Source organism: Balaenoptera ricei, chromosome 12 (genome assembly GCF_028023285.1).
Source record: "Balaenoptera ricei isolate mBalRic1 chromosome 12, mBalRic1.hap2, whole genome shotgun sequence".
In the NCBI taxonomy this organism is placed as follows: Eukaryota; Metazoa; Chordata; class Mammalia; order Artiodactyla; family Balaenopteridae; genus Balaenoptera; species Balaenoptera ricei.
The window spans coordinates 39,188,048-39,215,607 of record NC_082650.1 but is presented as its reverse complement, the minus strand read 5'-3'; the positions used below and the strand labels follow the sequence as shown (position 1 = coordinate 39,215,607).

General features: G+C 33.8%; 1 protein-coding gene across 11 annotated transcripts in view; it reads right to left on the bottom strand.

The window, feature by feature from the left end:
- Nucleotides 1–27,560, bottom strand: part of TRDN (triadin) — a 377,672-nt gene that overhangs the window by 42,271 nt on the left and 307,841 nt on the right. For all 11 annotated transcript variants that reach the window (XM_059941303.1, XM_059941308.1, XM_059941304.1 and 8 more), the window contains 2 exons: nt 27,144–27,194; nt 16,352–16,390 (listed from right to left, as the gene is read on the bottom strand). In XM_059941303.1, coding sequence (XP_059797286.1) covers nt 16,352–16,390; nt 27,144–27,194 — 90 coding nt within the window. The remainder of the gene's footprint in view (nt 1–16,351; nt 16,391–27,143; nt 27,195–27,560) is intronic.

The following is a 27,560-nucleotide window of genomic DNA, read 5'->3' as shown; positions in this document are numbered from 1 at the left end:
AACTTAAAAATGTAAATTCTTAGCCCCATCCCTGACCTTCAGAATCATAAACTCTAGGCATGGGCCAGCCCACCAGGTATATCTGACACATGTTGAAATTTGAGAACCACTGTTTGATAACCATGATTGATAACCATGACATTTGTTAACAGCATTCATTTAACAAAAAACTATGGTTATTTTTTACAATTCTGAGTTCCATCTAATCGCATATGTCATATTTCAGCAAATATGGCTTAATTAAAATCAGAGAAAGCCTTCAATCTACTGAGACATAAATGGATAAAGCTAAAAACAGAACATGCTTATGTTGATTATAGGGTGTCAACTTTTCAATATAGATGACAGTAATAGTATATTCAGATGTTTGTGACTGAGATCTGTAAAGTATGTGATGTGAAATCTAATTTATATAACACAAGAATATTTTATTTTTACAAAGGAAACCAAATCATTGTAACACTGATGTTCTCATGGAAGTGATAATTGGCTCCACATTCACAGAATACGTTTCAATAGTAAGTAGCAATATAATAAGTATATACATACATAAATATATTTGTTCATTTTACTTATGGAGATTTTAGTTTTTTCTGTTTCTATTATAGCTTTTGTACTTTCTGTATTTTCTAAATATTTTGAATTGTATTAAAACAAAATGTCAATGCAGTATTTCCCATTTCTACACTTACAATGCATAGACTTAAAAGAATAAATGGTCATAGTCAACAAATAAAAAAAAGTAAAAGGAAAAAAATTAAGAGCCAAAATATTCTAAAATATTAGACACATGAATGATAAAAATCATAGCAGTTTAAAATTATATACATAAAAGAATAAATAGCCTATCTACATCTATATATATTAAGGAATTTTGAAACTAACATCAGACAAAATTAATAAAATTTTGACCTATACAATCAGAAACTACTTATGTCATAGTACACTGCAACAAGCAGTAGATAAAGATATCTTAAGTAAGTGTTGGGTCAAATTCTCATTCAGACACTCATTTACTGTGGAACCTTGACATGGCCATTTAACTTGTTTTGTTCTCCTCTTCCAAAATGAAAATAAACGTAAGAAGTTAGATTAGGTGATTTTTAAGATCTCATCCAGGTCTAAAATAATATATTTACACTAAATATTAATTTAAATCTAAATAGTAAGTCATTTAAAAGGGAGACACAGCGTAGATAATCAACCTGAAATGTTGCAGCGTTAATTCCTCTTAGTTTTATTGCTCTTTAGTAAGTCTGTTTACTCAATTCCCGATAGATTTTCTGCTGTGGAAGCACATTTTTAGGTCTAAGGCAGATTAACAAACTTTGTTTTTAAGACCTGTGAGTCTGTTTCAGATATATTTCTTTACACAGATATTTAGTACAGAGCAGAAGATGGCTCTGTTGTAGATGTATATCTTAGCCAAAAGAACTACCTAACAGGCACTTTACCTTTTAAATTGACTTGGAGATTAATATCTAAACTTTGTGCCATACATATTAATAAGCAATCCATTTGGAGGAAGCAAGGAAATATTATAAGGACTTTTATGGAATGCCCGCATCAGTTCAAAGATCATACCACATTTTACTAGAAGCCATTATTACTCAGCTACATGTTTCATGAAGTTTTCTAACCTTTCAATTATCAAAATTAAAATGGAAAAGTATAAGTGTTAAATATATAAAATACGTTATAAAACTCTAAACGGTAATCTTTCCTGATTTGTATATGAATTTGAGTAAAAAAAAAAGTTCTTTTTCCTATAGAGGCAATGTACTGTATAAAGTTATTGGTTGAAACAATAATATATTATTATTTATCTAATGTTCACAAATATATTTTTAGAGACAATGAAAACTTATGTGAGAGTTAGCATTATTTATGTAGTGCTGGAAATCAGGGAAATAAAATATAATTAAGGCTTTGAAAATCAGCTTTTAGTCTTCTAGAAACCATTTGGTAAGCAAGAATTGCCTCTAACAATTGGAACTAAATTTCTGGAAGAAATTTACTTCATATTATAATAGAGAGAAATGCAGTCTGAAAGATAAGAAGTAAAAAATATTGTTCATGGCATCCTTTAAATTTAAAAGCAGCAATACTTTGGCAGTATATTGAGATAGTGTTTGGAAAGTTCTTCAGGGTCTACGGTGGTTATGCAGCTTCCTGGTTACATGAACCCAGTGAAATTTATATACAGAAATGATTTTTTTCAGCCTCATTGGCTTTGCATTGTGCTAAGTTTTCTAGGCACCAATTATTTTGTTAAATTTCTTGAGGCTGTACTAACAATAAATTTCTATGGAATCTTTTTAGTTATTCAAGCATCCTAGCTTTGACCATTCTGTTCTCACAATGCCTCCCAGACAGCTATCGTATTTTGCCTCAACTGTGTGGTGAGGGACCCTTTGGGTCCTACTCCTTGATGCTCAAAAAGGATTAAAGTGATGCTGATGAAACTGTTTAGCAGCAAATGTATAAGAGATTAAAGGAAGTTAAGAGAGAAGCAGTAGAAAGATAGAGGAGGTTAATCAGAAACATTACTTTGAAGTCTTTTTTTAATATAGAACTTAATATACTGCTGATATCACACCGTAATTATTCAACTATTCAATCATTCATTCAGCAAGTGTTGACTCAGCATTTAGTACATGCTAAGCACTTCACTCTCCCAAGAATATTTAGTCTATAAGGCTTACCTATTAATTGAGACTGAATTATTATGGACGAGTTTAATTCTGGTGACAGTCATAGAAATTAGATTTGGTTGAAATGCCATGCTACGTTCATCTCTTTCAAAGGGCATAGAAAATTATATCAATTCCAGATATGACATATATCCTTTGAAAAGTTGGAGAAGACTATAAAGAGATAAATGGACTCATTCCACTCTTGATCCACCTATCTAACTTTCTAAAGAAAAATGTATATACCACAGGAAATTCAAACTTAATAAATTCAAAATTGAATCATGATCTATTATTCTCTCCTGTAACCAAGTACCCTATCTTGGTGAAAGGTATTACCTTCCACCGACATTTCCAACCAGGAGGCTAGAAGTCATCCAACATTCTTCTCCATGCTTTGCCACCCCTATTCAGAGTCCTGTTCATTCTATTTCCTAAGTATACCTTGAGTGTACTTCCATTTGTTCATTTCCTCCTCAGCTTCTGCCTCCATTATAGCCTCAAATATATCATTTTCACCCTCCAGTTTCCTTTCTCACCTGATGTCCTTTCCCCCTTCTTATCACCTTTCACCATACCACACTCATTTATTAAGACAGCTCAGCTGTTGTCTCTCTTATGAAGATTTTCTTGACCTCTTTCCATGATGGGTTAAATGCCCCTAATCTGTACTCTCCCTATCCAATGTAAATTATTATCCCTGTATATTGTAATTATTTGCAATACTCTGTAATTATTTACTCATTTGCCTTCCCCAAATAAATTGTTAAGTTCACTAGACAGGGACTGCCACTATCACCTTAGTATCCTCTGCACTTGTTCATTCTCCACACATAGTCAATAATAATGAACAAGTGATAACTCCGTATCAATGGAGGGTTGCTCTCTTGAGTAATGCATACACTAAATACATTCTCACTGATGACCCATCGAAGATGCTGCTAAAATATTTGGGAAAGGGTTGCAAAAAAGAGAGAGCTCTTTTAACTCTGTGACCCTTCAATAAAACATGTTATCAACAGAAATCTTCCATTTTTTCTCTACAGAGGATATTTTTCACAATTGTATTGTGATCACCTTGCTTTGGGATACATGAAAATAAAACATGGGAAAGTCTGTGCATGGGATTTCTTATTAATGTGGTGATCATTTCATCTAAGAAAAGGAGAAAATTACACTATGTTTAGCTGTGACTATTGTGTAGTTTTGGCCTGGAATATAAAATGCATTGGAGAGCATTTTAAGTTGATTAGCACCACCAGGCACAAGCATGTTTTAATTATTAAGATTTACTATATTACCCTAAACACCTCTCCATCACATCCTGATCCTTTAAGTGGGTCTTAGGAAAAAATGAGACAATAAGAAATGAGCCCCCAGTATGATGTAGGCTCAGTGAGATTCAATCCTTAGTTTAAAGGTCAGGGCTTTGATTAGGGCACGATTTAGTGGTGGAGGGTTTGTGAGGAGGAGAGCACAGTAAAATGTCTGAGATCGGATAGGCCTCTTTAAAGTAGGGAGGCATGACCCCAAAGGAACCATTATTTTTGCCATGTTAGGTATTGGTCACATTAATCTCAGTTCCGGAGCTCTAGAATATTCTGTTCTGAAATCAGGGATGTGAGAATAGAAGAGATAGTAGTTAATATTATTTCCTTTCATTTCTACTACACCCATATAAACAGTCTCATTTTCCTTTCTTAAGATGTTTTGTGTCATTGGGAGCTAAATTTGAACAGCATATGAAAGAAAAGGGAAGATTCCTGATGTTTGTCCACAAGAGAGATCTGAAATATTTTCCTCTGGAATATGATTCAGTTATTAAATATACACCCACTTTTAAGCATCCCACAAGTGTGGAACATTTCATCACTGGCTTGAGAAATATTTCTATATATAAATATCACTGTGTTAATCTACTAAATCAAAAAACGAAACAAAAATTAGCTAAGAGCATTGTTTTTAAAACTGTACGATATATTGAGTGTTACAAATAGTATAAGAGCATGTTTATTCATAGAAGAAAGAAAAAAGGAGATTGAGAATAGGTTCAAGTAATTAATAAAGCTATAATTAATTAATTATAATTAATACAGCTAATATAAAGCTATATTTTAGAATAGCACAAAAGATATAAAGTAAGCAATACATTTACATGGGCGAAAACTGAATTTTTGTAAATTTTGTAATGTCAGAGTAACTCACAAATTAGCCTGGAGACAGAAACCATTCTAATAGAGCTGTCTTCTTAAAGGCAAGTGTCTAAAAAGCTCTGGAGCTGTGTTTTTTGTTGTTGTTTTTTTTTATTTTAGAAGAATCAGATCATCAACTTCCTCTATGGCAAGTAATAAAGTCTTGGTTAGTGAATTGCTTTTGCCACACTGAAATCTCTTCCTCAATTAGTTTTTAGAGTGGGTTGAAATTGGGAAGGAGAATTTTCATTGACAATTTTATATAAAGGGCAAAAAAAAAGCATTTTTTATTCCCATAAATTACAGAAAGAAGAAAATCTTTCTGAAAAAAACCTAAAAACTAAAAATTATGTCTTTTGAAGGAGTCTAAAATGCATACCACTGAAGAAATATCTAAAGGAGATGAAATATCTAATTATTGGCTCTTTGTTTACACTCATGCATAAGTAGTGTTTAGTAATTTTAAATGAAGCTATCATTATTCTTCCTTTTTCTCTTGATAGAGAGGACTTTCCTAGGATTCACAGACCATGCATCTCTCCTTTAAGCCAGCTGAGAAAAATTGTACCTATCACAGGTTGATTCAGAAGCTACTAATGGGACTGTGCTTGATTGATTGAATTGGCTAAGAAATATTTCATCTCTAGAAGATACATTTCACCAGAAAAACTTAAGGCTACAGTACTCAAGTTATTATTATAAATAAAAAGCGAAGATTTTAGTACAGAAGTGGTCCACATTCAAAGGTCAAGCAGGAAAAGGGTTATATCTTTTTTCCACAAAATAAAATTTTTTCCACAAAATAAAAATTGCTTAAATGAAAGCCAATGATTTCATCTCTTTCAGATTTTGAAAAACTGTACCAAATTTTAATTCTGAAAAATTGTCTCATGAACCTATTAGCATAATTTATAGCTAACACACTAAAAGTTTATTTTGTGCCCAGAACCAGACTAAGCATTTTAAATAGAATCCTTTAAATTTATAGTAACCCTCATGAGCTCAATTTCTCATTTTAACAAATTATTAGACAGGCTTCCAGGTCCATTTGACTGAATAACTAAACTCTTACTACATTTGTTCGTTCAGAAACATTTACTGAGCTCTTACTATTTGCTAGGAACTATTTTAGGCACAAGTAAGAATGAAATAAACCAATAAAAATCCTGCCCTAAGGAACATATGGTCTACTGCCCTGATTTGTTATTAGTATCATCCAGATTTATCTAAGGATTACTTAGATAATCAATTCAGTTCAAAATAGGTATATCACCACTCCAACATTTTTTTTCCACCACTGCCCCCATCATCTCTATTTATATTTTTCTGAGAATAGAATGACAATATTATATTTGAGGTTCTAAATTTGGCAGTAAACTATATCCGCGATACGTTGGCAAAAGGAATGTACACTACATTTTATGTTACCTTGAAGTCAAAGAGGACAACTTGTGACATTGTAAGTCATTTGCACACTGCCTTAGAAATCAAGTTGAGTATACGAGTGTGGTCACTGATATGTTGAAAGAAGCTAGGTCATCCCACCTATGAATTTTGTAACCTGGGAATTCAGTTCATCTTTATTTCAGCTTCCTTGCCTGTAACTTGGGCAAAATAATGAAACCTAAATCACAAGATTTTATGAGATCAAATTATGTATGTAGGTGAATAAATCTTCTTGATTAATTGATTAATTGCTCCACCAATATTAGTTATTATTTTCATTTTCCAGGATTTGGATTAGTTGGCATTCAATAAATGCCCTTGGACTTACATAGTAAAAATTATTTCAATTTTCTTGATTTATTGTAAGTTTCTTTGTGGTAATAATCCTTCTCAGCATATTATAATGACACATACCTAGTGACTAATCAGCAAACAGTAGTTTATAATAGAAACAATGGTTGACCTACTGCATTTACATGGCTATCTGTAGGGATATTTATGAAGTATTTAACACCAATGCCACTTGCTAGCAATTACTCAATTTTCCATGTCAGCATGATTTTAATAAATTTTTTATCCCAAAAGAGAATGATTGCTTTCTCCCTCAAGAATTTACAGTAGAATTTTTTGTCTTCTTGTTTATGGGGAAAAAAATAAAAGGAAATTTTGAGATAGCAATGCCTGGGCATAAATTTATTATTCATGTTAGCATATCTTCATCGTTCTAATCGCAACACAATCAAACATTGCTTCCAGTCTTTCTTATTTAGTTTTTCTTCTTTTTTTAATATATGCTGTCATTAATTTTAAAAATTCTATCATCTTTGCTCTATTGTTTCCCCAATCTTTTAAGTAAGTAAATGTGTAAGACATCATTTTTCAAAGTGTGTTCAGCTGAACACCACTATTATATTACAGAAAAGATACCATGGTTGAATAAATATGAGAAACATTGGGTGAAAAAACATTCAGCAGGTTTTTTACTATCAGATTTTCATAATGTGTTCATATCTATGATGAACTCCAAGAGGTTTTCCCAGACTTATTTAACCTCAAAACTCTTTCATGTAACAATAATTATGGCTAGTCTTCTATGCAAAATACTTTGCAAAATACAAGTGTAAGAAATAACTTATACTGCAGGAACACTTCTCCCTTTACAGTTAGAAAGAAAAACTCTATAACAATAATGTTATTGATTTTTACTCTTAGCTGAACTGTATAAAATTATATGGTCTTTAAAGGCAGAAGGATTTAGTTCAAGGTTTTAAAATTAAAAGTGGTATTATTACACAAGTAGGGAAATATTACATAAGTAAACTTAAATAACAAATGAGAGATCTATATTGAAAAGGAAATTGTTTGATTTCCATGGTAATTAAACAAAATGAAATCCTTTAGGTGTTATGAACATAAATTCCCTTATCTCTCAGATGTTTAACAATGGAATTAGTGTATGCCTTAGCTTTTAGCATTTTTCTATGTATTATTGCCTTTATAGATACTGTAACCCTGTAAAGTTGTAAAGACAGTAGTTGTGAAATCTCTGTTTGATAGATTAGGAACCATTTAAACTACAGTTTCCCTGATGTCACAGCTCCCATTCTTTTTACTCTGCCCAGTTGTTTTCCTAACTAAATGCACTCTCTTTTCCCTTTTTCAGACAAGATTTTAAACTAATAGTCTACAATGTATACAAAGTATACAATGTATATTTTCTAGCCCCAATTTCTGACTTCCAACCAAAGGCCTCAAAATATAGTAATTTGGTTTTCCACCCATTGAGCTCCACCAAAATTGCTCATAAGATCGTCAGTGACTCCATATTATATATTCCAAAGAATACTTTTCAGTCTTTATCTTACTGCAAATTTCTGCTATGTTTGACATTTTGACAGTTTCCTCCTCCTTGAAATTCTTTCCTCCCTGGTTTCTGAGATAATGTCTCGAGCTTCTAAGAGAATTCTCCTCTCTCTTTTTTTTTAACTCCTTCAGAGTCTCCCTCTCCGCCTCCATCCACTCTGTACATATCAGTGTCCCTCCTGGTTGCTTCCTCAGTCCTTGCTCCTTCTCCCCATCACGCTCCCCTTGGTAGATGTCAATAACTCTCATCATTTAAGCCCGCACATCTTTGCTGGAAACTTCCAAATTAACTACTGTGTTTTCTCCCCAGCTGCCTGGTAAACACACTTCAATGCACATCCCACAGGTACCTCTAATTCGACATGTCTCTCCCTCACCTCTACCCCCATTAGATTATAAGTTCTAGGAGGACAGGAAATTGACTGTGTTTACCAATGGATGTCTGCACTTACCAAATTGTTACCGAACCCAGGTCTGGCTGCTTGCCACTCGAGAGCCAATTCTCGAGAGGCAACTGTTGGCAGGAAAGGAAAGCTTGCTTTATTTCGGAGGCTGGCAACCGGGGGAGAGGGTGGACTCTCCTGTCCTAGAACCAACTCCCGATTGCTGCTCAGGGGACAGGGGCTTTTAAAGGGGAGTTTCAGGGTTGTATTGGCGGAGGGAGGGAGCAGAACAGCACAGTCAGTTCTGACAGTCATCTTGCAATCAGTAATGTGGTGGTCTGATCGGCGTCATCTTGGTTGTTTTAAGTACAGTTAGTCTTTAGTTAGAGGGTTTGTTCCCATTTCTTTGAGGCCAGTTCTTGGAATTGTGGCAGCTTATGTCATGGCTACAGCCTGGCCATCATGTAGTTACCTTCTTCCACCTGGTGGGGTTTCAGTATCTACAAGACAGCTCAGAGGATATGGCTCAGAATATTATCTATAGTCCTTAAGGAGGAACTAAAGGTCCTTGACTTTGCTTAATGATTAAACTGTTATTATTTGGTCTCCTTTGACTGTTTTCCTTTGTTTCTGCATTTTCTCACTTCTCTAATTAAACTTATTCTTTGGCTAAAGTTTTTCCACAGACAAAAGGCAGGCTGAGGACATGGGGGGGCCAGGACCATAGGGTCCTGCTCCGTTTCAATATTCCCTATAATATAATAACTGCTCAACAAAAATTTGCATAATAAATATGTCAAAACTTTACATAACACATATAGCTTCCTTTTGCTAAATCTGCACTTCTCTTGAAAATTCCAATCACAGAAAATGACATTACTGTCCACACACTATCCCAAGACGGAAACTTGGGAGTTATCCTGAATTTTTCTCCACTCCACCCCCTTTTCCATAGTATGGCAATTTTACTTCCTAAATACTTCTATAATAGCTCTCTTCTTTTCCTTCCTACCAGTGCTCTATGAAAATCTAATAACTCTAGAGGTATCAGTGCAATAGTCTCCTGCCCCGAACCGATTTCCTGAAACTATTGACATCCTCTTTATCTTCAGTCTCTGTAATTAGCCAGACTGAGCAATTTGAAATTCTAATTTAAGTTGTACCTCATTTTGCTTAAACTCTGGTAGTTGTTCCCAATTTCCCTTAGGAAGAAGGACACAACCCTTACTCGGGACACAGCTGTTCCTCTCAAGCCTCACCTACTCCTATCCTCCACGCAGACCTTTTGCTGAAGTGAAGGTGAAATACTCGTGGCTCTCAATATTCCTCACTGCTTCCCTCCTCTAGCTGAGGCTTGTGCTACTCTCTCTTGTCTGCAATATCCTCCCCAGGCTTTCTTCACCTGGCTAATCTTTACCCATACTTTGAGACTACTCTTATATTCTCTCCTTTGGGAATTTTTCTCTGAACCAATAGGCTGGAAAAATAAAACTTTCCTCTGTTTACAGAATTCACTCTGAACAACTTTTTCTTGTTTGTTTGATTTTAATTACTTATTCCTTTTTTTGCTAGTATTAGCTCTTTATTTACTGATCTCTGCCTAGATAAAATATATTTCTTGAGAGTTTAAAACCTAGCAAAATATTTAATGCATGGTAGAAATTCTATAAATACTTATTAAACTAAACTTAGCCATTGATCCTACTATAACTTAGTTTAGTTAATGAAACTGAGATTTAATTATCTCTACAATTTATAGAAGCCCTGCATATTCAAATATCCAATGCTTTCTGGTTAACTTAAAGATGTACATAAAGTATTGTGTGTGTGTGTGCGCGCGCACACACGAACACGTATGTGTGTGTGTGTGAGAGAGAGAAATAGGGAGAGAGAGAGAGAGGAGGGAGGGAGAGAAAGAGAGAATGTAAATTCTCTCTATTATCTATTAAGATCCAGTTAATAAGGTTAATACGTATTTCTCTTGCAGGATCACTATGGTAAATTTTAAATAGATATTGAACTGTATTTATTTTATACTATGATAGACGTAAATTAAATAGAGTAACCAATTGGAACTAAGTTCTTTAAAAGATATAGGCCAGAGATACTTTGATGACTGATAGGTGTAAGGGCATCCTGTTTTCTTTCACTAAGTCATTCACCTGTTGTATCAATATCTTAGCCAGCTGGTAAAATAAAAAGACAGTTTACCCTTGACATACAGGTACTTCAAGCAAAATACGTGTATTTATTCCTTTTAAGCTCAAATGAACACACAGGTACAAGCAGTGCCTGTTTGCCTGTGCTGTGTCGTGAGAAAGGAAGGGTTTATTCCTCAGTCATTTCATGGATGAACAAAGTTCAGAAATCACCCAAATGAGATAGTGGATGGACAATGTCAACCAGTGCTTAGTTATTGTGAGGACCTTGCTTCTAGTTAGAAAGCAACCATTCAAAAACACATGTACACTTTGCATTAGCTAAATGTATAGAGAGAAGCTTGATATATTTTTCTTCCCTGGAGATAAGGGCAATCTTAGATGTCTATGAATTCTATAATTTTCTTTCTCAAATTTTAATGTGCATACTAATGACTTTGAAGTCTTGGTAAAAATCCAAATTCTTATTCAGCAGTTATTAATGGGACCTAAGAGTCTACGTATCTAACAAGCAATCAGGTGATGCTGATGTTGTTTTGTGGACCACCCTTGGAATAGCAAGGATATGGATGATAGCCTTTTATTTTTTTTCTGCTTTCATAGCTCTTGAAGGCACTTTCACATACATTATATCACGTGATTTCACAATAAGTCTGTTAGATTAGCATGGAATACATTGTTGATGGGAACTCTATTTCATAGGTAAAGAATGAAGGACTCAGAACTTAAGTGATTTGTTGTAAATCACTCCATACCTATTGTCCTAGAGTTCCTCTCTCTAAACCATCCTGCCTCTGTTGGTCTTTTACATTTAAAAAACTATCTCTGCATGTGCTATACTGCAAATCCAAGACACAAGTCAAAAATAGGTTTTTTAAAATAATCATTAACCAACGCCTCCCTTTCTATGAGGATAATTTTGTTGATCTGCTGTGGCTATGGTGGCTTTTGAGTGATTTTCTGTCTCCTCTGAGAAGGAAAAGGCTGCACAGCTCACAGCAGAGATAATATAGGAGCTGAGACACAAAGTTAAAAGAAACCCATTCAACAAACATTACTATCACATGATATGCTAGAGGAAAACATGTGCAAACAGACCAAGGCTGGATAACTCATGTTGTGTGTTTAAAGACAGAGAAAAGGGGGTGGGTGGGAAAGTAAGTTGCCAAGAATGGAGGGAAGTTAAACAGGTAAGATGTTTCTGATATGGACCTGACATGAAAGGAAAATATTGAAAAGTCACTGAATAGACGAAAATCCACAGAATTGGTGATCTTTTTAAAATGTCTTTGTGGTGGTGGATTAGATAAATGGAAGCCACATGAAGAAATACGCTGGGGGCAGTATAATGCAGTGGCAATGAACCTAACACTGTGCCCCTACACATACCCATTTAGAAAATGTAACTAGCATAGGCTTCTGGTAGATCTTTGAAGAGGAGATGGAAACAAGATGATTAAGTCATGGGTTTGTATATTTATTCAGGCAAGAGATGATGAGAACTAGAACTAGGGTCTTACCGGGAGAGAAAAAAAGGAGAGACCAAATTTGGGAAACATATAATTTAGTACTTACTTGGATGTTGGGTTCTGAAAGAGAAGGGAAAGCTGTAAATGACTCAGATGTTTAAGTCAGTGTAACTGAATTCTGAGTCACGAGTTCCATTTTTTGAGATAAGAAACAAAAGGAAAAGAGAATGTTAAGGGATATTGAGTTCAATTTTAAAACAAAGTGATGTCCAGGCAGATTAACGATGTGAAGATTTTGATGAGGCAGTTAGAAATGCAGTTACAGAACTCTGAAGATTTTGTTTATGAATATCAATTTTCTTGATAAATAAGAAAAGTAAATTATTGCTTATGCAAGTCTTTTTTGGTTTTAATTACATTACTACTTATAATTAATGTCCATTGCTTCCCGAAAAGAACACTTAGCTATTCTCCAATTACCTAATGAAATGCATGCCCTGTTTGCCATCGTTTTCATTAGGGGGTAAAAAACAAAGAATTTAGAGGCTAATAATATGCCATGTCAAAAATAAATAATTGCTACAATGTTGCTTCAGTTTTTAAAATTGTAGTCATCTTTTGTTGTTGTTTTATTTTTAACTCTGTGAGTTAAATGTTTGTTTCTGTCAAAGAAAAAGATTTTTTTTTTTTGAGGAGTAAGAGATGACGAACATGGTCAGATATTATCTAGAGGTCAGTGTAATATGAAGCAAGAAAACTATCCCCTGGGTTTGGCAACGGACATGTTAGTGGTCACCTTTGCAGAAGAGATTTTAGGAGAAAAGATTGCTCACCAGAAGCGTCCTCATGTACACTCAGCTTTAATTTAATCTATCCTTTCATTATTTTTTCAAAGCTCGGGGCGGGGGGGATTTTTTCTTCCTCATAATTAAGCTAACGTCCTCCACCTGTAGTGTGTATCCCAACACTTGTCATATCTGGGGCCGTTCTCTCCAAATTAATATCTCCCTCTGGATTTCATGCTCCTCCTCTCCCTGGAATGCTCCCCCTTATCATAAACATGGAAACAACAAACCTAGTTCATTGATTCCACCTGCTGGAATATAGTATTTTGTCTCCTTTTAACAGCAAACTCCTGAAAAAAGTAGTTGCTGTTCTGCGTCCACTTATTATTGATAAATTCTCTTATTAATTCCTCTAAGTTTCTTTCTACTTCCACCACTATACTAAAAATGCTCTCCACTTGGTCACAAAATAACAGATTTTTGTCAAATATAATGGCTGTTTCTCAGTCATCATGCCCCTTGACTTTCCTGAGACATTGAGACTGCTGATTTTTTGACTTTTTCTTGAAAGTGTCCGGGCTTTGGGATACTGATACACTGTGTGTCCCGATCTCTCAGGTAACACACTTTCCTTTTTACCAGTTCTTTTACTTTTCCAAGAAGCTGCCTTTCATTCCCTTCTCTTTTCTCTCTACATTCCTGTTTATTGAAGAAATCCTTTTCTCCTTTGGCTTCTAACTCTAAACCTCTAAGCTCATAGATACAAAACCTTATGTGAGGATTCAGAGTGAATATTCCCGATTTCCTAGTGTCTCTAGGACACCTCTGTCCACCCCACCTACATTTCCTTTGCAACTTCTACATTTCATCACCTTCTTCATCTTTTCGTGCTTGAGACCTTGGAGTCATATATAGCTAATGTCATCAATTTCTAGCCTTTTCCTGTGAAACAGCTTGACAATTACAAAAGCAGTGATACCACAGTACAGAGAGTATGATTGTGATTGTATGTATTCATATAACTGAAAGGGTATATAACAAGATGCTATTAGTATTTTTCAATGGGTTGCTAGGTCCTGTGATATTTAAAAAACTTAATTCCTTATAATTCCACACAGAATATTAGTCATGGCTATAAATAATATTTAAAGTAAACAGAATTCACTTCCTTAATGCTGCCTCTCTGTACCTCTCCCTATCAATTTCTCCCACCTTTATAACACTTAGATTACTATAAAAGTAATCTTTTACTCATATGGCCAGACGTCATTGCTGCAGTCCTGCCATTTTCTGTTCCTCATGTAGCCCCTGGAATCTCCTTTGGTCCTTGATCCTCCCCTCACTGTCTCCTGCTTATGCCATGCTCATCCCTGCCTCCGGGCTAACTCCTAAATAGAGTTCCCTTTTATTGAATCTGAACCAAATGGCAAACATCAACTGGATTTCTTATGACAACCCTACCAAGTGAGTATTCAATAGACAAAAAAATTAAAACTCAGAAACGTTAAGTAATTTAGGTCACACCCCTAGCAAGAGAGTCAAATTCATGTTTTTCTACTATAAAGCTGACTTCCACCATGTTTTATAATCACCTTCCTGCCTCAGACGCTCTTGCATATTCCTAAAATCCCAGCTTGATCCATCATCTCCCTGAAGTTTTCACTGATTGACACAGACTACAGGAATGTCCCCTCTCTCTAGACTCCTAGAGCACTCTTCACAAATGTAACTAATTATCTGGTAGCCATCTTTCAATAGTTCACGTCTATGTCCTTGATCATATTCTCTTGGGATGGAAACAATATCTTATCACTTGTTTCTAAACTTTGTATCACCAAGCACAATTCTTGACATATGGCAGTGATATTAGCATAATATATGGTGTCAATAAATTGTTAATTGATTATATTTTATAATAAAATAGCCCTTAGTGCTGATTTCTCTTTCCTTTTAGGAAGAGAAAAATAAATATAACATAAAATAGGCATAATTATTTAATGTCAACCAATACTAGGAAATTTATAGTGCATATATTACTATTTTCCATTATATACCAAAAGTAAAATAAAGCATAAAATACAATGCTATGCTTACAGGAAGGGGTGACATCATTCACCTTTTATCTGGCCAGCGATTTTTCGCTGACCCCAGTAAGGGTGCTAACAGCAGTAAAGTAATTTATATACATAGCTTTTCCTTTTCTTCAGATATATCTAAAGTTCAGTTATAACTTTTGATGTTAAGACTCAATGTATCATTTTGTCTTTATCATGCATTTTTCTTACTGATTAAAATTGTTGATTTTTCCGTTTATCTTCCAGAGAATGCATACTTTCAGATTTTATAAAGTCACTTAAAATTATTTCATTCACTAAAAATACAAAAACACTTAAACAATCCCTTTTGATATGTTGACAATACTTTTCGTAGAAGTGACAATAATTTAGGTTAATATTTAACCTATACAGAGAAGGGTGAAGCAAGAATTACTTAAATGTAGGTTAAAATTTGTAAAAATTAGTTATGTGAAAATATTTTAACACCAACGATATGAATGTCTGCATGTACATAGTATCACTTTCACTATAGGGAGAGATATAGATATAACCTTCTTTTGCGTATGTAGATACAGACATGTAAATATCTTCATATAGATATAAAATATTTGGTATAGGGTTAGCCCTAGAAAGACTGTAATTAATTGGAGTTTTCCTCGGGAATTTTAGTCTTTTTTTTTCCCTGCACTTTATTCTATGATGTTTCTTCTTCTAACTTTTAATACCTGTCTTAAAAGTGACCAGCTAATCTCTTGTCTTCCTTTCTCGAAGAACCTGTTTGCAGGAAGTCTCTTGTAAAAGTATTCCATTACGCCTCCAAAGAGTATTTGGATATTTAATTAGCGGGAAAGAAAATAGTTGAATCTGTTATGTTGAACTGTATGAAACTACTGTTTTTGAGGTAAAAGATGTTCGAGTACAGGTGATTCCATAAGGTTCAACCAATTATAAGAATAAGATTTAGACATTTGTCACTATCTGGCTAAATTCTCTGAAACTGAAATTGTCCCCTTAGCACTTTGTAAACAATGTTCAATTGCCCAGTAGATAAATAAGGAGCAGCATATGTTAACAGTTCCAATGCTTTGACAAACGTATCCGATTTTGCTAACAGAAAATAGAAGCTATATTAATTTTAGCATACTTTTGTGTATGGCTTATTACAATTAAAATATTTGCGGTACACGAGTATTTTTTCAATGTTTTCAGCATTTCAAGGCCTTACACAGCCTGATTGTAACACCGGCCTTGTTCATTATAAACAGAATATATACTTATATGTAAATCTTACAAAGTGTCCTTACCTGCTTTGGACATCTTTTCATGTTTTTTAATTTCAGGTTCTGGGGTGAGACAAACACATACACACACACAAACAAACAAATTGGAAAAAATAAGCATTTTTAAAAATCCGTACTAAATGGAATAATAGGCAGGTTTAATAGATTTTTCTCATTTCTTCTCAGTCTCAATTATAGTTACATACTTTTATCAGTACACAATGGAATATGTATTTGTAGTAAACTATAAAGTAACTTAAGCAAAGGACATTGGTTTAAATTCCAGTTTGCTAAAAAGTTTTATACTAATCAAGTAATTTGGCATTTTGTCTTTAATAAGAGCCCATCTCTTATAATTCATAAATTCTCTAAGCATTGCAAATAAGGAAATTAGCCAAAACGGTTCAGAAAAAAAATGTGTTGTAATTTTTCCTAATTTGACGAATTTAAGCAATTTTCTACTTCTGACTACATACGTTGAATTCATGGAGCTCCACCTGGTGGTTAATTTAATCATTTCAAACTGGTATAATTATTGTTTTTAGTAGTATTTGTTATTAATTTTACAAAATAAATTAAATTGGATTAACTTCAGTATAATAGTATAAACACATTAAAATAAAGTATTGTGCTTTCTTATTTCCTAGGACAATGGCTTTTGTCTAGAAACTCTGCATTCTAACTTAATATCAGTACAGGATAAATACATAGTTTTTTGAGCTATCCAAGTAATACTCATGACACTACCCCAACAACTGCAATAACTGATATTTTCATGCTCCCCAGTCCTTTCTCTTATTTAAACAATTTTGCCTTGGACTCATAGTTCTCCTCTCTCGGCATAAAGTCTTGTTTTGATTAATAGAAGGGTTCTGGTACATTACAATTTTTCCTCCCTTCAAACAGCAGAAAAACTGAGCTTGTGGTTGGGATATTACTGAGTACAGACTTTGTGTCAGGGGTAGTGCTAACCAGCTTTATTTGGGTCTTAGCCTAATGGAGTCTATTTCCTAGAGTTACAAGTTTTTATAAAGCTCATTTGCTTAACTGCAGAATTTTAGGTAATACAGAATTCCATAGCCATTCACACCCTACTTCCTGTACCACTTGAATGCACATCCTGTAAAAAGTGATATCAGCGCTATTATTGCACTTCCACACTCCCTGGCACATATTTCTCTCTTTTTAGTTGACACATTCACTTAACCGGGTAGGACATACACTATTTTAATATTTTCTATGTGCCTTAATGTGGTATAAAATTTTGTTATACTATTTTTAATTAATTTTTGTTTATTGTCTGTATCCCTTCTTTCGATTTTAAGTTCCATAGGGCAAGGGTTGTGCCTTGTTTGCTACTCAAATACCAGCATTTGGTCAAATATCTAAGACGTGGTGTATGATCAATAAATACTGTTGAATGAATGACTGAACAAAACAAATATAGACAATGAAATATAGAGCAAAAAATATAGAGAAATATGAAATGCTCCCTCCTGTGTATCTGTAGTCCTAGAAGAAACTGATTCATGCTTCTAGAGTTAGAGATAAATATTCAATGTTCTAGGACAGGGTCCACAGGCATTTTGCTCATCATGTAGAGCTGTCTATTTGAAAGAGTTTTGCTTCTCACTCTACACCTGGTTCTCTCCCCTGTCAATCACATTGTCATGTAATCTTGAAGTGGAATCATTTTAGACTTAATGTTTGTCAAAAGATCTTCTGTAAAAAATAAAAGTTGTGGGGAATACTTTTATCAGCTATGAGCACAATACAATCAGAACCAAATTCTACCTTGTTCATGAAATTTTATAACCACTCTTATGACCATTCAACATGCATGTGGCTGTGGACCCTCTCACGATGTGAGAACTACTGACTTTTGGTGTTATGTAAACAATACTAACATGATAACCACACAACTTATGTATTCTTGGGAAGCGTGGAAAGGAGGCTCTTGGATCTATAATCTGGTTTTTTAAGCAAACTCATTTACTTAGTTTTGTGACCTTGGGCATTACTTAAATCCTCAAGTCTCAATTTTGTCATTGCTGAAATGGAGAAAATAATGTTGTAAAATTGATGTAAGAATTAAGAGTGACGTGTGGAAAAAGCTTACTTATTTTAAAATTATGCTCATGAACTTAAATTACATGATCTCTCAAGGTAATTTTCTTTTGTTCTTACAGAACTGGAATTTTACCGTTGAATATGCAAAGCAGGAATTGATAGGTGAGGATTTCTAAGGTGGACATCTCTTTTATTAGCCTACTTGGCCCCTAAGAACTTGGTGCCCTCATTTTGTAGACAGCATTTCTACTGAAGTGTGTCTTTAATTTTTGAGTCACATATGGATGCCTGTTCTTAGTCCTATAAAAATGACAAATATATATATATATATACATATTTATATATGTATATATAGTCAAATAACAACAACAATATATATGTCTATATATATACTTTTTTTTTAAGTTTAGTCAAAAGTCTTCATTGAGAAGTTTCAGGAAATTAAGGGCAGTATTTGATGCTGAAGACTGAGATCTGGAAGCCGGGAAAAGAGAACGGGAACTTGCATTTTCACCCCGTCTATACTGCTAAATATTTTTAACCATCGATTTTTATTGTATAATAAAATATCTGGTTTCCATAAACATTTTTCACTTGAGCCCTTCTTTCTGGGCTCGACTCACAAGCACTGCAGAAACATAGAATCAAGCAATCCCCAAGCTGAGTGTTTGAAGCAGACAGCCTGCCATTTCATATGCAGCACTGACTTTTCCAGGCGGTTGATTTCACTTATGAAATGTTAATTGCTGGTGGGTCTGGGGAGGGGAGCTTCATTAATGATTTTTCAGTGTCATCAACACTGTGTTCTCAAGTAAAGCAGGCCAACCAAAACTTCAACATGCATGTGCTTGAATTAGAGAAGGGCAGCAGTGGGGATCAACTTTGTTTAGGAGTCTCTGTTCTGTCTTTATAAATTGAAAAGAAAGAAATCTATGCAATATATAAATCCCAAGAATGTGCATTCTTTTAAGAATATCTCCACTTTAAATATTTTGCAAGTTAGAAGCTGAATGCCACTGATTTTTCTTTTCCCAATCTTTTTTGTTATCATTATCAAATTGCTTCTTCAGCACATAGAAGCCTTATATGTGTAATAAAATATAATAATAATAATTCTTGGTTTTGCAACTAATGATGTTTTGTATTTTATACATGGCACTCACTAAGTAAGTGTATTATATGCATTATCTATAATTTATTTATATAATATTAAATATTCTTTTTTTTTAACATCTTTATTGAAGTGTAATTGCTTTACAATGGTGTGTTAGTTTCTGCTTTAAAACAAAGTGAATCAGTTATACATATATATATATGTTCCCATATCTCTTCCCTCTTGCATCTCCCTCCCTCCCACCCTCCCTATCCCACCCCTCTAGGTGGTCACAAAGCACGGAGCTGATCTCCCTGTGCTATGCGGCTGCTTCCCACTAGCTATCTATTTTACATTTGGTAGTGCATTTTTATTAGCTCTCTAACCCCAGTAGAATACAAATTTCATGAGTCCTGGGGTGAATTTTCATTTTCTCTGCTGTATGATAGTGTCTAGATCAGTGCTCTGCACAGACTAGGGATCAATAAATATCTGTTGCACAAAATTTGTTGCACGAATGAACAATTATATAATCCTCATTTACCACTCCTATGAACTAAATACTACTATTACACCCACTTTACAGATAATAATACTGAGGCTTAATACTTGTCTAAGTATGTACTCCCTAGTAAGTGGAAAAACTGGTCTTTGAATACTGATTCATTCCAACTCCAAAGCCTTAAACACTTGTACACACACTGCTATAACTACTGTTGATACAGACAGAGTGAAAGTTTTTAAATATTTCATGCATAAAAACTACATAGTAAGCCACGTGCTATATCTTATAGGTACAAATTACTAACAGAGTCATTAAGATTGTAATTAGCATGAACGATAAAGCCACAGAGGTTTCTATTTTTTTCCAGCCAGTCATTAAATCATGAATCGTATAAACAGTTTCCTAAATTAAGCTGGTTAAACTAGGTAAATATACTGAACATGGATAGAAAATTGATAGCTATCTCACTCACTGCTGGAGTAGTATTCAATATTTAGTGGCGTGGGAAGATTTTACATTTAAAAGCAGGTCACCAAACCTATTTATATAAAATATACAAAGGAACTTCAGCATTGTTTTCCCTAGGCAATTGTATGTGAGTTCTGGTCTGAGGGAATATGGGAAGCCTGCTGGCAAAGGAGGCAAGTCATATTGCCAGGCATGACTCCCAAATCTACCTCAGGCAGCTGTGTGACCCGGGCAATTCACTTCCAGTGCTTCAATTTTCACATTAATAAAAAAAAAGGATTGCTGTGAAAATGAAATTGAACACTACGTGTGAAGCACTTAGCGTCAGACACAAAGCCAACAGTGTATGTTAGTCTCTTTACTGATATTTGAAATGATTTTTCTTATATTTTTCTACCAAGATGTTCAATAAAATATATTTAAATATAAATATATTTAAATAAAGCAATTAAAGTTGTATTAAGTGAAGTAACATTCATAAATTTATTCTAAACCCATGATTTTTATATCATTTGAGTAATCATTTGCATTTTTTGATGAAAATCCACTACTATTACAATTACATACATATACACATTTACACTTTACTGTGTCCTTATTGTATTATTTAACAACAAATGGTTTGCAAAACACACACACACACACACACACACACTTTCATATTTTGTTTTCTGCATGAGGTTTTATTGGATGGGATAGAGCACTATTGTCTCTCCAATCAGCTCGCTACCCAATTTGGGATTTGGAAGAACCGTCAGGGAACACATGTTTCTTCTTAACTATGTCTTAAGAGAAAGTGTTTTGCAAATAAGAGGTCTGTTTTAATAGGTAGCATTTGATTTCATCTGCTGTGGACACATTATTTTGTGACCCTGGTAAACAGAACTGTGAGAAAGACAAGCTCTGATTATCTTTCAGTTTGATTTGAAATGTCTTCAGTTCACAGATTTCCAAAAGACAAAACTGTCCTGAGTTTGGGTGAAGTTACACAGAGAACCAACACCTGACAGCCTCTACCCCACAACTTTTCATCTTATCTCTGCCTACATTTCTTTCCTTCAATATTCCATGGACTGTTTAATATTTTCCTTCCTCTTATTGAACCATGTTCATATGTTTGTGAAACCTCATGCATTCTCTATGTTCCTATTTTTCCTGCTTGAGTTTCTAAATCAGTGTTATCTTTGTAAACTGAGGAATCCTTTCATGCATAATAAAGGGGCAAGGTGATGATGTTCTCAAGTAATTGCCCAACTTCATCCAAAGCAAGAGATCATTTTTTTGCACTGCAGCTGGAGAAAAACAGACAGACACAAACCAAATGAACAAAAAAATCCCTCAGTTTAAAATTTTTTTCCCTATTGAAAAACCAAATGGTCTAATGTGAGGCATCTAAAACACTCTAAATTTTAATTTTCTCACCTTCTGAAGTGGGAGCAATGATAATTAGCTGATGTATGTGGCTGAGATTAGATTGAATAACTGAACAAATATTTCCTGAGCACTCATGTACTAATGCCTATATCATAGATACCATTGATTGGATGAAAACTTTGGTTTGCTTTGTCTAAGTCACCACTGGAGGCCACTTCACTTTTACTCTTTCCCAGCTCTCTTTCCCAAGTATTGTGAGATCTTTGAGGACAGGGATTTTGTCTTGTTCATCTTTGGAGCCTCAGTGACTAAGATATCCCCAGAATATTATTCTAACACTCAAAAATTGTTATTGACACCAAACAATTTAAGATGTGGTTTCAAAATGCCAAGAAAATCAAATTTATAAGCTTCAGTTTTAGATGGCTTAGACCAAAATGTAAAGTGGAATCCCTGTCCCATTAACTAAAACCTTACATGGGTGGAAAAGTCATTTAGGATGGACCCAGCAGATACACAACATTGGTGTACATTATCCTCAGATAATTATCTGGTAATTTCACACCCGCTCTCTCTCTGCGTTTATGTCTGTGTCTGTCTGTCTCTCTCTCACCTCTCATTCCCATTAGGTCAACAAGAAAAGCAATTATGCTTTATAAGCTTCTATAGGTATAGTTTTAAAATAGCTCTAGTTCACAATAAAAACACTTAATGCATGACTCAATGCTTTATGACTAAGTCCTGATTCTGCAACCCTTCCTTGGCAAGATTCCCGTAGGACTTTGATGCTCACAAAGAAAGTTTGCTGAGTGGACAGTAAAAACACAAAATGAGCCAGAGGGCATTCTCTCTTTGCAGCACAGAATAAATGCATACATTTTCCGTGCCTCATTCTGTCATCATTTCATTTTCGTGATCCTTTGTCTTTTGTATATGCTAAATACAATGTCTCACATTCCTGATAGTGTCACTCTGTCTTTATCTAATCTTTCTTTTATGCCTTGCTATGTGTGCCTCATTATTCTATCCTTCCCTGAAGCTTCCCAACATGAAGAGTCTGCACTGAAAGAAGTAAGAAATAATTGGAGGAGGCTGAACATATTGTAGGTCGCACAGAGAATAGTCAGTCAGAACAAGGTCCTGTGATGTTATTTGAAGATGGCAGGAGAGCTGGTTGGATATATTTCAGGTAATGAACCAGCTGACTTTAAAGCATTCAAATGATTCAGAAAGTTGTGCAAAAATCACTTGCCAAGGTAAATAAGCAGACATTCTTTGTTTTTTTCCCTTATCAAGAGAGAGTCACTTTTTCTTACTTATGTTTCTGAGCACCAGAGTTCATTTTCTTTAACTTGAAGTGAGAATAATCAATTATGTGAATAAAAGGTCAGAGGTCATAGGTATGGATCATCCTACAACTGGTTAAATATATAAAAATAATAGATGACCTTATATGAAAAACTTTTTAAATTTAAATTTAAAGATTTAAACATTTAAATCTTTTTAAAAAGGGAACAAGAAAAATAAAAAATAAAATAATTTTATTTAAATATATTTAAATTAATTAATTATTTATTTAATAAATACAATACTATGACATTTTTAAAAATTTCCCCTGAAGGAGAGAAGCACATTAGAATATTTGCATAATGTGGCTTGGAGTGACAAGAAAAATGAACATGCAGAGTGAAAGTGAGTCATCCTCTTGAGGGCTTAAATGGAGAGAATACCAAGGAAGGACTATTGGGGCTTTACATTTATAATTATCCATATATTTTACATACATATAGTTGCACATTATTATTGCTGTACATTAATTTTTTGGATGAAGGAAATAAAATTCACAGTACTTGGATACATTAATTTTGGAAAGCCAATTATTAAGAGAAAATTCTGGCAGTCTCAACTACTTTTCTTTCCAAAATGTAACCCCTTTCCATTCATTCTATCAACTTGGCATTTTGGCCTGATGGGCACAACCGGAAAAGTGTTAGACTGTCAGTTGCTACTAGAGTAAAAGTGCTACTATTACTGGTACAATTTTTATTTAGACAATTCTTCAGGAAAAGAATTGTCAATAATTCTTCTTCAAATGTTTGGTAGAATTCACCATAAAGCCTTCTGGTCCTGGACTTTTCTTTGTTAGGAGGTTTTCGATTATGTTCTTACTTGTTATTAGTCTGTTCAAATTTTCTGTTTCTTCATGATTCAGTCTTGGCTATCATATGTTCTAGACATTTATTCAGATCTTCTAGGTTGTCCAATTTGTTGGCATATAAACATTTGTAGTAGTCTTTTATGATCCTTTTTTTATTTCTGTAGCACCAGTTATAATGTCTCCTCTTTCAACTCTGATTTTATTTATTTGGCTCTTCACTTTTTTTTTTTAATCTAGCCAAAGCTTTGTTATTTTTGTCGATTTTTTCGAAAGACAACTCTGTTTTGTTGATTTTTCTATTCTCTATTTGGTTTAAATCTTCACTAATCTTTATTATTTCCTTCCTTCTGCTAACTTTGGGCTTAGTTTTTTCCTTTTTTCTCTAGTTCCTTGGAGTAAGAAGTTAGGTTGTTTAATTGAAATCTTTCATCTTCTTTTTTAATGTAGATATTTATTGCTATGAACTTCTCTCTTAGAACTGCTTTTGCTGCATTCCGTAAGTTTTGGTATGTTGTGTTTTCATTTTCATTTGTCTAAAGATATTTTCTAATTTCCTTTTAATTTCTTCTTTGACCTAGTGGATTTTTAAGAATATGTTGCTTAATTTCTATGTATTTGTGAATTTTATCATTTAAGTGTGCATGATGTTATCATTCTGTTTGACGCTCTTTGGATATTAAACGAAGACTTTTAAGACTCCCTCTGTTTACTAAAAGAAGATATGTTAAACTTTTAATCTAACAAGACTTCTTTTAAAATTAATTTCTTTTTTAGCAAGAATTTTTTGAGTTGTAGCTGTCCTGATATATGTGAGACGACAGTGACCCCCTTTAAGGAAAGAAAGCCTAATGTGACACCACCTCTCAGAGGTGAAAGTGAAAGTCTGCATGTCGTGTTACACTTTCTATCAAAATGTCCTAGGACTGTCATTCACATTCAGCACCACAGGCCTGAATTTTGGTTGTTCGGTGGAAAACAAATGATGAAATTCAATGCATAAAATTGCAAAGCACCAATAAAATTCCAGCACATTACTAAGAGAGATCATTTTTGCTTTAAATGGTAAAAGAAAAAACACGTTAAATATACTCAAGTGGTTATTTGAAACATATAGTAAAGTAGAAAATTCAATATTAATGAAATGAGAATATAACTTTAAAAAATACATCTTTTCCAAATGCTGCCTTCCCCACCACCATTATCTGTGGCCACGCACTGGCTGGTGCTACACTGACCATGTGGAATGGGATGATGAAAAAACAATACCTGGAAGGATGAAAGAAGAGAGAGGAAACTCTTAAGTAGATATTTCCAGTGTTCAAAGACTCAAATTAGCATCACGTGTTTTTAGTGGAAACCTAAATTGTTTTTCATTCATATATACATTCCACACACATTTCTACTGGGGAAAATTTTGCACTGCACTCCCTAATAAAAATGCAGAAATTTATAATATTTCTGTCTGTCCCTCATTTTTGATATTTCTATCTTAGTTTGGCAAAAGAATTGTAACATCATTGAATGATTGAATTACTTGATGTCATCAAATCTTTTCAATTTAGATATTTATATAAATGTCCCTTGCAATCAACAGTCAGATCATGTTGAAGAAATCTAGAGTTCTTTTAAAGAAATAAATTAGTTTAGCTAAATCCAAAGGAATGTCATTAGTCTTCACAATTAATTCATTCTTCAAATAATACAATGTAACAACATTTTGCTGCCTATTGAACATTTAACATAACATGTAAAAATTCTCTTGCAAGCAAAATATCCTAATTTACATATTATGCCTGAAAAACATAAAATTGTATATAGCACCAAAATAACTACTACCTAGGTGACAATAAAAATAAAGTTTTGGATATGATGATATTTCTCTGAAGTGAAACATAAATGCTTTAATAGGCTTGGAGTCCATGTTGCTTTAAATACTTTTTAAAAAAAATTAAGTACATACATGGCTGAGAAAAAAATCATGCCATGCTCTCATGTTTCACTAAATAACAATTTTGTTTAATTTAAATTTAATTGCAAAGTTAGAAAAATATGACTTTAGGGTATTTTTTTATACATTGCTACACTAATGGAGCTTCTCCTTGCATCCTTCATTGCTCTCACTGAGTCTTCTGTCAGCTTTCCCCTCCTACTACTCTCCCACATCTCCTCCAACTCCAGCACATGCTTATAAAAGTTCACCCAAAAGTTTTTTTTCTTTTTAATAAAAATTCCAGCAAATTGGAATTTTTACCACTAAGTCCCTGTATATTTGTCAATAGTTTACGTAGATCTTCTCTTCCGGGTAAATGTAGAAACGGGCTCTATTTGAACATTCAACATAGCAGGTATATTTCATGGTTTTACTGGTTCACTAATATGTTCATTTTGACAACAAGAAACATTAGACAGTTCGGAGAATGACACCACACCCATAGAATGTCTTGGGATAATTAGAAACTAAATGTATTACACTGGACTTAACATATTTACTTATGTTTTAGGGAACATAACTTGATGCATGGCATATCAGAATCCACATTCCTCTGAGCCTAGTATAGTAGGAAGGCCAGAGATTCAATAAGATGCCTTAGCAAGATCACAGTGCTTGATTTGGAGATCAGCGTTCTCAGGCTGGCTCTGGGGCAAATTACAATAACTGAAAAGTTTCTTGACTATTTCAGTTTTATTTACCTACAAGATGATGGTTTTGGACTATAGTTTATCGCTAAGTTACTCCTAGCTATAAAATTTGTTAGGATTTTACTGTATCTGAACTTACAGAATGGCAAGCTATCACTGAGAAATTTTAAGTATTCTTTTGTATCTTAAATCTTTGGTTTCCCATGGCTATTCCTAATAGGATTTACCCTGGGATATTTACAAAATGTAGATTTTCCACTACAGACTCAAAGAATCAGAATAGCATATGCATTTTTCAAAGCTTTCTTAGTATTTCTGACACAGCCACTCTTTCCTTTGTTGTTTCACAGTACAATTTAGAATTTTTCCTTTGCTCAAAAACAGAGGAGGGCATATAAAAATTAGAGTTTTGAGAATATGAAAAATAATGATATACTACTTCATTGCAAATAACTGAATATGCAATAGGCAGATCAATGTGTTTTCACATTTCATTATAGAGTAATACCTTTTTCCTTTAGGGAAGCTGGAACCTTCACTTCTTTTCCCTTAATAGGCTCTGGAAAGAAACATTGAACATTTATTTGAAACCAAGATCAAAAGATGTAAGAAGACATATACAATGGATTCAATGAGCTATCGGTAAGGTGAACCTGGATGGAAATGATATGATGTTTTCTTTCAAAAATAATTTTAATCATAGACAAAGAAACAGCAGTATAGAGTACAACAAGCTGTTCTCTAATCATTTCTATTTAAAATAAATGTAAATTGTTGAATGAGGTACAATCTATTTGTTCATTTAAGGGGACGTGTATTTGGATGAATAGGAACTTGCTTTATCTGTAATTTTAAAAAACACATGACTTCAGCATCTAGAAGTCTTCCAAAACTGTTATAATCAGCACTAACTTAGTTTATTTCT